This window comes from Capra hircus, chromosome 16, assembly GCF_001704415.2.
Source record: "Capra hircus breed San Clemente chromosome 16, ASM170441v1, whole genome shotgun sequence".
In the NCBI taxonomy this organism is placed as follows: Eukaryota; Metazoa; Chordata; class Mammalia; order Artiodactyla; family Bovidae; genus Capra; species Capra hircus.
In genome coordinates, this window is record NC_030823.1 from 54107373 (window position 1) to 54121015 (window position 13643).

At 39.0% G+C, this 13643-nt stretch overlaps 1 protein-coding gene across 2 annotated transcripts in view; it reads left to right on the forward strand.

Moving 5' to 3' along the window:
• The window catches only part of RABGAP1L (RAB GTPase activating protein 1 like), a 719827-nt gene that overhangs the window by 99949 nt on the left and 606235 nt on the right, over positions 1-13643 (forward strand). For both annotated transcript variants that reach the window (XM_018060617.1, XM_018060618.1), the window contains exon 7: positions 746-856. In XM_018060617.1, the coding sequence (XP_017916106.1) occupies positions 746-856 (111 nt within the window). The remainder of the gene's footprint in view (positions 1-745; positions 857-13643) is intronic.

Here is a 13643-nt window from a genome sequence, read left to right on the forward strand (position 1 = left end):
AGGTCAAATAAGTGACTGAAAGTATTTTTCCTTTTCAGATAAGACAGCTTATATTATAAACACTTACTGTTTTAAGGGACTAATTCTTAAGAATTGTCAGTCTGGCCTAGGCTAGAATTTAACTTGCCCTGATCTATTCCTCTTTGTTCATCTTTTATTTATATTTTCTTGGATTTGTCACAGTCATCTCTAATTCTGGATGTTTAAAAGTAAGCTCTTTTTCTCACTTGTTTTGCCTTGAATTTAACTGTGTTAAAAGCATTCATAACCATATAACCCTTTAAACCAGAAATATAACAGTCTTAAAATTAAATAAACCATGTTCCCAAATTTGTTAAAATTTAAAAACTAAAATTTGAAATGATATAATTTTAAAAGTTTTGATTTAAAATATACTATGGTTACAAGGGGGAAAGTGAGGGAAGATGAATCAATTGGGGTTGGCATATATACACTGCTATATGTTAAAAAGACAACTAATTAGAACCTACTGTATAGCAAGCACAAGGAACTCTACTCAGTACTCTGTAATGACCTGTATGGGAAAAGAATCCAAAAAAGAGTGGATATATGTATATGTATAACTGATACAACCAAAGTTTGTTATTTACTTTGTGTCAAGGTGAAAGTTTGATATATCTTAATAAGGTTGTTAAATACTCTTGTTTCATTCTAACCTTGAAATAGATGACCATTTTATTATTTTTAATTATTGATCATTTCTGTTCTTTTTTGCATTTTTCAGTCCTGTGCCTAAGGATCGAGATAAATTTTATTTCAAATTAAAACAAGGAATAGAGAAGAAGGTTGTGATTACAGTGCAGCAACTTTCTAACAAAGAGTTAGCTATTGAAAGGTAAGCAGCTTGCTCCTACATACTATCCAAAACTTGTATTGTTATTGTTTCAAGAGACATACTATCAAATCTCTGCTGTGTTACTGACTGGCTTTTCACCATGTTTCAGTTTCTCCATTTAAAAATGAGAATGAGAATAATAATGTTTTCTCCTCTTAAATAAGTTAGATGAAACTGGTTCATTGAAAATCTCAATTGATGGGGGTAAATAAACATGAAATGGCTTTATTTTTTCAGTAGTAACTGTTTCAATCCAATTTGGGCTTTTTCTTGCTCTTCCTTATTTACATATAGGACAGACACCGTCCCTTCTTAATCATTTTTGATTATTAAAAAGTCCATTTATTTACTGAGATTTTAGAATCTTTAAGAGATTTGTATTTTAAATATATAAACACACCCATACATACATACACATGGGTGTGCATGCATTTCTGTATTTATTTCTGTGTTTAATTTTTGTTAGCAGTAGATACAGCAATGTGTTAAACTTTTCATTTGGAAAAAATTTCAAATTTACAGAAGAGTTAAAACAATAAAATTAGTACAGAGAATACATGTATACTCAGAATCACCTACTAATAACATTTTATCCCATTTGCTTTCCAAACATTTTCTCAGTCTATGTCTCAATTTTTCCTTCCTTACACACACTCATAGACACACACACACACACACCCACACACACCCACACCGAAAAACATGATTGGTTTTCTGAACAGTTGAAGAGTAAGTTATATATACCATGATGCTTTCCCCTTGTCTACTCCGTTAGGAAATGTGTCTTTCCTAGGAAAACTATGGGTAGGGCTATCTCTTAAGTAACCACATTACATGTATCAACTTCAGTAAACTTACTTTCCATATATTACTTTTTATCTAATCTACTATTTGTCTCTGATTTTGCCAGTGAACCCAGTAATGTCCTTTCCCCCCCATCCAGTTTGGGATTCACATTAGGGTCAGATACTGCATTTAGCTGCCATATGTCTTTAGGTTTCTTTAATTTCGAAAGATTTCCAGAGTCTTTGTCTTAAAACATGGACATTATTGAAGAATACATCTCTTTTCCCTCTTGTTAATATGACATTGCTCAGTTTGGATTTATCTAATATTTCCTCATGATTCAGTCAGTTCAGTTCAGTTGCTCAGTTGTGTCCTAGTCTTTGCAACCCCATGAATCGCAGCACGCCAGGCCTACCTGTCCATCACCAACTCCCAGAGTTCACTCAAGCTCACGTCCATCGAGTCGGTGATGCCATCCAGCCATCTCATCCTCTGTCGTCTCCTTCTCCTCCTGCCCCCAATCCCTCCCAGCATCAGAGTCTTTTCCAATGAGTCAACTCTTCGCATGAGGTGGCCAAAGTACTGGAGTTTCAGCTTTAGCATCATTCCCTCCAGAGAACACCCAGGGCTGATCTCCTTTAGAATGGACTGGTTGGATCTCCTTGCAGTCCAAGGAACTCTCAGGAGACTTCTCCAACACCACAGTTCAAAAGCATCAATTCTTCTGCACTCAGCTTTCTTCACAGTCCAACTCTCATATCCATACATGACCACTGGAAAAACCATAGCCTTGTCTAGACTGATCTTTGTTGGCAAAGTAATGTCTCTGTTTTTGAATATGCTATCTAGATTGGTCATAACTTTCCTTCTAAGGAGAGATGCAGATAACTTATTGCTGCATTGATGATTTCTCTCCTTCACAGTGTATCACATGTGGAGGCTCTTAATAACCATCTGTCCCTTTCTTGTGATGATAATTTTTGATTTCCAGCCAAGATATCTGATTTCTCCACTGTAATTCCTTTTTTCTTTTTCTTTTCCCCCCTCCCCCTTTGTAACTAGTAAGCAGTTTGTTGGGAGACCAAGGAAAATATCTTGCTTCTCATCAAAATTTCCTGTTTGGTTTTGCTTCTCATCAAATCAAAATTTTCTCTTGGGTTTAGCTTTCATTCATAATTCTTTTCTGATCCAATCTTTATCATGATGAATGCAAAGTGGTAATTTTCCATCTTTTGCATTTTCTCAAGGCAGCCCTTGACATTTCTCCTGTAAGCCAGACCTCTCCCTTTTTTTCCCATTTATTACTGTTTGTTTTTGATATTCACTCTTGAATTCCCTCTCTCCTGAAATAGTTCATGATTCACTGTAGTGTTTAATTATCTAGGTGCTCAAATTGTCCCAGAATTTGCCAGGATCCCAGTCAAACCCTTTGTCTTTGAAAAATTCCCTGAGCACTTCCCTTCTGGTGTAATAAAAGGCATTTTCTCTTTGGCATAACAAAGGGCATTAACCAGTTTGTAGTATATGAATAGCATAGGCAAAGAAGTGTTAGGTGTTAGATAATTTAACTTTAAACAAATGGTAGTTACAAATATTAAAGTTTTATGATTAAATGATATATTATGCCTGTACTATGCTTGTATATAAAGCAGTCCTTCCTTTTACTAATGAGAAGCTCCAAGATGGATTAATTTGAATATAGAAACCTTGGTGAATGTAGGTGAAATAGTTGAATGCCTATTTATGTTTTCATTGTTAACTTAAACATTTATACATACATTTAAAATATATTGCAGATAACAGTTACTTACAAATGTTGCCTTTGCCCATATTCTCGTATTCATAAGGCAGCTTAATTCAGGCTCTTCTCAATAATCTTTGACATTAATGCCTTCATCATTACTTAGCTATTTTTTGAGTAACTTTTAGGCATTTTTCCAGAGCATAGTATCTCAACTTCTGCCAAAGTTGTTTGAGAGGAAGCACTTCTTGAATGATATATATTGCTTTCATTAGAAATTTTTCTAAACCAGATGTACTTTTTTGTATAACAGTAGAATAGTTTAAAAAATTCATTCCATGTATAGCTACTTAATATATTGCTTTTATTTTAACATAATTAATGTAGATGGTAATGTCTAACAACCATGTGTTCATATACTCAGCAATACTTACCGAATTTGTTGGTTTTTTTGCTGCTTTTTTCACACATCTGTCAGATGACCTCTAAACATCCAAACTAAACGTGACTGAGATTGCTTCTGGCTAATGGGACTTGCCCAAGCAATACTTTGTTTAACACAGCAGACAGAATTTTCTATGACTTGGGCTGTTTTTCAAATACTTGAATTTCCTTTTTTTTGTTTTTTAAGAAACCCTTGCTTTTTATTGGATTATATTTGTGTTTAAATCAGAAAATGTGAATAGTGGAATTTAAGGTGATCCAGTAGGTGGCAGTCTTGTCAAGGGAATTCTTAACCTCTGAATTTTAAGCACTTCTGTCGACAGAGTTCATTTGTAGTATAAAGACATCTGTGTTAAAGTAAATACTTCAGATCACATAATTTTGGCTTACCTTCTGAGATGGAAAGTGATTTATCATTTTTAAAAACAACTTCTCATTATGTGAAATGTACAACATACACAAAAGTAAAAATATAATATATTGAACCTCACTGTACCCATCACCCATTCTGGATGCTAATTTGCAATATTTTGGGTTTTAAAAATGATAATTTTTATTATGAAAAATTTATCTGTGAATTCAAGTTCAAGGATTCCTTCAGTTCAGTTCAATTGCGACCAACTCTGCGACCCTGTGAACCGCAGCATGCCAGGCCTCCCTGTCCATCACCAATTGCCGGAGTCTACCCAAACTAATGTCCATTGAGTTGGTGATGCCATCCAACCATTTCATCCTCTTGTCCTCTTCTCCTGCCTTCAATCTTTCCGAGCATCAGGGTCTTTTCAAATGATTCAGCCCTTCGCATCTGGTGGCCAAAGTATCGGAGTTCCAGGTTCAACATCAGCTGTTCTGAAGAACACCCAGGACTGATCTCTGTTAGGATGGACTGGTTGGGTCTCTTTGCAGTCCAAGGGACTGTCAAGAGTCTTCTCCGACACCGCAGTTGAAAAGCATCAATTCTTTGGTGTTCAGCTTTCTTTATAGTCTAACTCTCACATCCATACATGACTATGGGAAAAACCATAGCCTTGACTAGACGGACTTTTGTTGGCAAAATAATGTCTCTGCTTTTGAATATGCTATCTAGGTTGGTCATAACTTTCCTTCCAAAGAGTAAGCGTCTTTTGGTTTCATGGCTGCAGTCACCATCTGCAGTGATTTTTGGAGCCCAGAAAAATAAAGTCGGTCACTGTTTCCACTGTTTCCCCATCTATTTGCCATGAAGTGATGGGACCGGATGCCACGATCTTCATTTTCTGAATGTTGAGCTTTAAGCCAACTTTTTCACTCTCCTCTTTCACTTTCATCAAGAGGCTCTTTAGTTCTTCTTTGCTTTCTGCCATAAGAGTGGTGTCATCTGCATATCTGGGGTTATTGATAGTTCTCCCGGCAATCTTGATTCCAGCTTGTGCTTCTTCCAGACCAGCATTTCTCATGATGTACTCTGCATATAAGTTAAATAAGCAGGGTGACAATATATAGCCTTACCGTATAAGGATTCCTTATGTGTAGATAATTGTATATACCATTTGGTCTTGACTGCTTTGTAGGCAAGTTCAGTTCAGTTTAGTTGCTCAGTCGTGTCCAACTCTTTGCAACCCTATGAACCGCAGCATGCCAGGCCTCCCTGTCCATCACCAATTCCCGGAGTCCACCCAAACCCATGTCCATCGAGTCAGTAATGCCATCCAACCATCGCAACCTCTGTTGTCCCCTTCTCCTCCTGCCCTCAATCTTTCCCAGCATCAGGGTCTTTTCCAATGAGTCAGCTCTTTGTATCAGGTGGCCAAACTATTGGAGTTTCAGCTTCAACATCAGTCCTTCCAATGAACACCCAGGACTGATCTCTGTTAGGATGGACTGGTTGGATCTCCTTGCAGTCCAAGGGACTCTCAAGTGTCTTCTCCAACACCACAGTTCAAAAGCAAGTACTTGTAGGCAAGTACTGTGTCATTTCTCCCAGAATCTCCAGTATCTAGCGCCATGCTAGGAAGCAATGCTTTATAGTTACATAGTCCTTCCTTAGAACTTTCTCTGTGCTGAGCACTGTTCTAGATGCTGCCTATGAGATGTAGATGCTATTGTCTTCATTATACAGTTAGGGAAACTGAGGCTAGAGAGGTTAAATAGCTTTCTCGAGGTCATACAATCAAATACCAACTACCACATAAATATTCTTACTCTGGTCTTTTTAAAAACTTGTTGAGTAAGTGAATAAAAAGTGTATAAAGATTTTATAAAGTTAGAGCATTGACTAAATTCACTGTAATTTGTAGAGAATAATAGAACATTGTACCTGATAGACTCCTAACTTGTTTAGAGGATATGTGAAGACTGTTCTCATGTTTTGAAGATTTGTTGTGTTCATGTTCTTTTGCTTTTTTCAAACATTCATGTTAGATTTTACATATTAAGCTTTATTTAGGAACTGGACATAAGAAAAAAAATTAACAGGCAACATTTATTGACTTACTATAATGGCCATTGTAAAATTTAATTGTCATAACAACATGTGAGAGCGGTATAATAATTATTATCCTATTTTTTTTTTCAGAAGATGAAACAGAAACTTAATGAAATTAAGTAACTCAGTCAGTTGGCCAACTAATAGACCCAGGGTTTAAGCCAAGCCATTTAACTTCTGAGTATATACTTTTAAAGACTGTACCCAATTAAATTTTGTTTATATGCTAAATTTAAAATTAAACCAATTAGAAAATAAATGGATTGGTATTCTTTGGTGTATTTCCAGTGGAATTTGAAAGGGAGAGTATACCTGGGGCATTCAAGTGATTGCTCAGTGATTTCAAATCCCGGGACACCTTACCCTGGGAGAAAAGCTGATTGATTTGTTTAGGAGAAGACCAACAATAACAGCTGAGGGGTGAAAGCAAGATGATTGTAATCTGAAATGTGTGAGATGAGCAGCCTAAGCCTAATTATTGAGAGGTTCCAGTTAAAATGTCAGAGCAAATCCAATCAGGTCAAGCTCTTCTGGTGTTTCCAAAGTGGAGATGGCAATCTTCTCTGTCCTTCTCCAGCTGATATTTTCATGGATTTTGGTCTCACCATGTGTAGAAATACTGCAGAAGATTTTCTTATATACCCTGAAATTGATATGGATTTTAAAGCTTTGTCTAGTATTTGAAATACACTATATACATGATAAGTAGCGTTATTGCATAGTACCCACTTCGATGCTTTGATGGATCATTGGTTATGCTACTGCTGCTGCTGCGTCTCTTTAGTTGTGTCCGACTCTGTGTGACCCCATAGACGGCAGCCCACCAGGGTTCTCTGTCCCTGGGATTCTCCAGGCAAGAATACTGGAGTGGGTTGCCATTTCCTTCTCCAATGCATGCGTGCTAAGTCGCTTCAGTTGTGTCCGACTGTGCGACCCCATAGACGGCAGCCCACCAGGCTCTTCTGTCCATGGGATTCTCTAGGCAAGAATACTGGAGTGGGTTGCCATTTCCTTCTCCAATGCATGCATGCTTAATCCCTTCAGTTGTGTCCGACTGCGACGTCATGGACGGCAGCCCACCAGGCTCCTCTGTCCCTGGGATTCTCTAGGCAAGAATACTGGAGTGGGTTGCCATTTCCTTCTCCAATGCATGCGTGCTAAGTCTCTTCAGTTATGTCCGACTGTGCGACCCCATGGATGGCAGCCCACCAGGCTCCTCTGTCCATGGGATTCTCTAAGGCAAGAATACTGGAGTGGGTTGCCATTTCCTTCTCCATTGGTTATGCTAGATAGCCAAAAAGTGAGTGGGAAAAATTTCAGTTTTTGTTGTATTTGTTTTATGACTAGTTGATTTTTGCTAAGTATTACGTCTTAATTTGTAATAAAATGATTCAGGGAAAGTAATACCATACACGTTTGGAAAACTGGCCTCTTCACAGTTCCTTAACAAGAAGTGGAGTTGTAGTGATGGTAATTTCAGACTTTGTGGAAGGTTAGCTGGGGAGGGATTTTGGCTTCATGGTTTATGTCTGTCAGATCACTTTTTTCCCAGGGATCTGCCATGATGCTTGATGTGTGAGTCGGAATGAAGTACTGATATAGCAAGCAAAGTGTAATGGCTAGATTTGTTGTAAGTATGCAGCTTCATTTGTACTGAGTAACATAAGCCATAAGCTAGGAAGAAAATATTTCCATGGGTTACTTGTATCTGATCCTAATTTGGGAGAGTACAATCATTGCATATACATTTATATATATATATGAATATATATATATGAATGAAACACATCACTACTAGACGGCAGTTTGATCATTTGTAGAGTGATTCAGAGATGTGCCAATTTTGATAATAAATTGTTTCAGTTTTTAATTTGTGCTTGCTGGCTTAACTCAAAAACTATATAATGAGAAGCTGACATAGCTATAGTACAATACACAAACTAGAAAATTGACATTGGTATAGTCTATAGATCTCGTTGGAGCTCTTTTTGAATACTTTTGTAAATCATATATACTTCTATAATAGAATAATAATTTCTTGTTTTTCTAGTGGCAAAAGACCTTTATTTAGCTTTATTTAACTTAAGGTGACTGATCAAGATAGTTGTGGACAAAGAGGCTATCAGGTCCTAGCTGAGAAGAGTTCCAGATTGTTCAAATGCAGTGATTTTTTTTTGAAAATTGAAATATATTTGACATATAACATTGTGTAAACTTAAAGTGTACGACATGTTGATTTAATGTTTATATATTGTAATATGACTGCAGTTGTAGCATTAGTCCCTCTGTCACATCACATGTTTCTCAGTTATTTCTTTGTGATTGGAATGATTAAGGTCTAGTCTCTTAACAGTGTTGACTGTTTTAACTATAGTGTGTGTTAGATCTTCAAGGCTTATTTACCTCTGGTTGCAAGTTTGTACTCTGAAACAACATCTCTCCTATTCCCTCACTCCCCAGTAACCACCAGTTTACGCCCTGTTTTTACGAGTTTGACTTTTTTAGATTCTTCATATAAGTGATATCCTGCTGTTTTGTCTGTCTCTATCTGGCTTACGTCACTAGCATAATGTCCTCAAGACCCACTTTTATTGGTGCAAATGGTGAGATTTCCTTCTTTCTCATAGTTGAATAACATTCCCTGTACACCCTTTCTTTAAAAAATTAATTAATTAATTTAATTAATTAAAAAATTTTTTTCATTTCTTTTCCATGGGGATGGTCTTGATCCCTGTCTCCTGTACAATGTCGTGAACCTCCGTCCATAGTTCATAAGGCACTCTTATCTATCAGATCTAGTCCCTTAAATTCTATTTCTCACTTCCACTATATAATCATAAGGGATTTGATTTAGGTCATACCTGAATGATCTAGTGGTTTTCCCTACTTTCTTCAATTTCAGTCTGAATTTGGCAATAAGGAGTTCATGATCTGAGCCACAGTCAGCTCCTGGTCTTGTTTTTATTGACTGTATAAAGCTTCTCCATCTTTGGCTGCGAAGAATATAATCAATCTGATGTCGGTGTTGAACATCTGGTGATGTCTATGTGTAGAGTCTTCTCTTGTGTTGTTGGAAGAGGGTGTTTGCTATGACCAGTGCATTTTCTTGGCAAAACTCTATTAGCCTGTGCCCTGCTTCATTCTGTATTCCAAGGCCAAATTTGCCTGTTACTCCAGGTGTTTCTTGACTTCCTACTTTTGCATTCCAGTCCTCTGTAATGAAAAGGACATCTTTTTTGGGTATTAGTTCTAAAGGGTCTTGTAGGTCTTCATAGAACTGTTCAACGTCAGCTTCTTCAGCATTACTGGTTGGGGCATAGACTTGGATTACTGTGATATTGAATGGTTTGCCTTGGAAATGAACAGAAAGCATTCTGTCGTTTTTGCAATTGCATCCAAGTACTGCATTTTGGACTCTTTTGTTGACCATGATGGCTATTCCATTTCTTCTGAGGGATTCCTGCCCGCAGTAGTAGATATAATGGTCATCTGAGTTAAATTCACCCATTCCAGCGCATTTTAGTTTTATGATTCCTAGAATGTCGACGTTCACTCTTGCCATCTCCTGTTTGACCACTTCCAATTTGCCTTGATTCGTGGACCTGACATTCCAGGTTCCTATGCAATATTGCTCTTTACACCATCGGACCTTGCTTCTATTACCAGTCACATCCACAACTGGGTATTGTTTTTGCTTTGGCTCCATCCTTTCATTCTTTCTGGAGTTATTTTTTCACTAATCTCCAGCAGCATATTGGGCACCTACTGACCTGGGGAGTTCCTCTTTCAGTATCCTATCATTTTGCCTTTTCATACTGTTCATATGTTAACTTATATGCAGAGTACATCATGAGAAATGCTGGGCTGGAAGAAGCACAAGCTGGAATCAAAGTTGCCGGGAGAAATATCAATAACCTCAGATACGCAGATGACACCACCCTTATGGCAGAAAGTGAAGAGGAACTAAGAAGCCTCTTGATGAAAGTGAAAGAGGAGAGTGAAAAGTTGGCTTAAAGCTCAACATTCAGAAAATGAAGATCATGGCATCCAGTCCCATCACTTCATGGCAAATAGATGGGGAAACAGTGGAAACAGTGTCAGACTTCATATTTTTGGGCTCCAAAATCACTGCTGATGGTGACTGCAGCCATGAAATTAAAAGACACTTACAACTTGGAAGAAAAGTTATGACCAACCTACATAGCATATTGAAAAGCAGAGACATTACTTTGCCAATAAAGGTCTGTCTAGTCAAGGCTGTGGTTTTTCCTGTGGTCATGTATGGATGTGAGAGTTGGACTGTGAAGAAAGCTGAGCACCGAAGAATTGATGCTTTTGAACTGTGGTGTTGGAGAAGACTCTTGAGAGTCCCTTGGACTGCAAGGAGATCCAACCAGTCCATTCTAAAGGAGATCAGCCCTGGGATTTCTTTGGAGGGAATGATGCTAAAGCTGAAACTCCAGTGCTTTGACCACCTCATGAGAAGAGTTGACTCACTGGAAAAGACTCTGATGCTGGGAGGGATTGGGGGCAGGAGGAGAAGGAGACAACAGAGGATGAGATGGCTGGATGGCATCACTGACTCAATGGACCTGAGTCTGAGTTAACTCCGGGAGTTGGTGATGGACAGGGAGGCCTGGTGTGCTACGATTCATGGGGTCGCAAAGAGTCAGACACGACTGAGCGACTGAACTGAACTGATTGATTTATTTTTGGCTGTGCTGGATCTTCATTGCCATGCAGTCTTTTCTGAGGTTGCAGCAAGGGGGGCTCCTCTGTAGTTGTGGTGCGCAGGCTTTTCATTGCAGTGACTTCTTGCTGGGCTCTAGGTCACGTGGACTTGAGTAGTTGTCGTTATGGGCTCAGTAGGTGCAACTTCTGGGCTCTAGAGCACAGGCTCAATAGTTGTGCCTGGGCTTAGTTGCTCCATGTCATGTGGGATCTTCCCAGACCAGGGATCGAACCTGAGTCTCCTGCATTGGCAGGTGGATTCTTTATCTCTGAGCCATCAGGGAAGCCTGTTGCCGCATCCTCTTTATGTATTTGTCTGTTGCTGGACACTTAGGTTGTTTCCGTATCATGGCTATTGTGAATAATGCTGCAATAAACACAGGTGCATTTATCTCTTTGATATCCTGTTTTCATTTCCTTTGGGTATATACCCAGAAGTGGAATCGCTGAATCATATAGGAGATCTAGTTTTAACTCTTTGAGCCGCCTTCATTTGGTTTTCCGTATTGTCTGTACCAAGATCCACTTTTATTGTTGAGTGTATCTGTACCAAGATTTATCTTGAGTGGATCTGTACCAATTTACATTCTTGATTTACATTAAGAAAAGAAATTTTGAATTATAACATGGCTATTAAGTAATTAGAAGAGATGATGTATTTTAACTGCATCCTCCCTTCAGTCACTAAGTCACGTCTGACTCTTTGTGCCCCATGAACTGCACACCAGGCTTCCCTGTTCTTCACTATCTCCTGGAGTTTGCTCAAACTCATGTCCATTGAGTCAGTGATGCCATCCGACCATCTCATCCTCTGTCAGCCCCTTTTCCTCTTGCCCTCAATCCTTCCCAGCATCAGGATCTTTTCTAATGAGTCTGCTGTTCACATCAGGTGGCCAAAGTATTCGAGTTTCAGCTTCAGTATTGGTCTTTCCAATGAATATTCAGGATTGATTTCCTTTAGGGTTGACTGGTTTGATTTCCTTGCTGTCCAGGGGACTCTCAAGAGTCTTCTCCAACACCACAGTTCGATAGCATCAATTCTTTGGCCCTCAGCCTTCTTTATGGTCCAACTCTCACATTCGTACGTGACTACTGAAAAAACCATAGCTCTGACTATACAGACCTTTCTTGACAAAGTGATGCCTCTAATTTTTAATACACTGTCTAGGTTTGTCATAGTTATTCTTCCAAGAAGCAAGTGTCTTTTAATTTCATGGCTGCAGTCACCGTCCACATTGATTTTGGAGCCCAAGAAAATGAAATCTGACAATTTCCACTTGCCATGCAGTGATAGGACTGGATGTCATGATCTTCATTTTTTGAATGTTGAGTTTTAAGCCAGCTTTTCACTCTCTTCTTTTAGCTTCATTCCTTCACCTTCATCAAGAGTCTCTTTAGTTCCTCTTCACTTTCTGCCATTGAAGTGGTATCATCTGCATATCTGAGGTTGTTGATGTTTTCCCCAATAATCTTGATTCCAGCTTGTGAGTCATCCAGTCCAGCATTTTGTATGATGTACTCTGCATATCAGTTAAATAAGCAGGGTGACAACATACAACTTTGGCGTACTCCTTTCCCTATTTTGAACTAGTCTATTGTTCCCTGTGGTTCTAACTGTTGCTTCTTGAACTGCATATAGATTTCTCAGGAGGCAGGTCAGGTCTGGTATTCCCATCTCTTTAAGAATTTTCCAGTTTGTTGTGATCCACACAGTCAAAACTTTAGCATAGGAAATGAAGCAGAAGTAGAGTTTATTTTTTTTTTCAATTCCCTCGCTTTTTCTGTGATCCAGCACGTGTTGGCAATTTGACTTCTGGTTCCTCTGCCTTTTTTAAGTCCAGCTTGAACATCTGAAAGTTCTCGGTTCGCATTCCAGTTCTACCCTCATACTTGATCTGGAAGGGAATGGCTACCCACTCCAGTATTCTAGCCTAAAGAATTCCACCGACAGAGGCCTGGCAAGGTACAGTCCATGGACTCGCAAAGAGTTGGCCACGACTGAGCAACTGTCACTTCTTCGCTTGATCTTCATTAGTCCAATTTTATGCATTTATTTTTCGCAGCAAGTACAGTATTAAATTACTGGAGGAGGAAATGGCAATCCACTCCAGTATCCTGGCAGGGAAAATCCCATGGACAGAGATGCCTGGTGGTCTGCAGTCCATGGGGTCATAAATAGTTGGATATGACTGAGCCACTGAACACACACAGTATTAAATTGTGCCAGTAGAGGGTGCTGCAGAGATACCCTGAGGAAGGGACTTGTGTTCGTTGTAATGTGTTGTGATTGCTCCTTGCTCTTGCTACAAGATTCTGGTACATCCAGTGGTATTGTGGTCCAGCTGTGCACACAGTTCGAGCATTCCCTCTGTGAACTCATGGTCTAGCTCCTGGCTCAGTGAGGTCTTCCTCAGTGGTCTTCCAGAAACTGACACAGGTTCTGCCTCTGAGCTGCCTCCAGGAGTCCTGATTTTCTTTGTTCACCTGCCTGCTGACATTGGCTGCCTGCATCCCAGAGGACGTTTCCTGTTTCCCTGTGGTCCTGCTTTGCCGGGGCAGTCCATAAAGCTTCTTCGTCATCCACTGGTCTACAGTCATACCTTCTACAGTGAGGTCACACT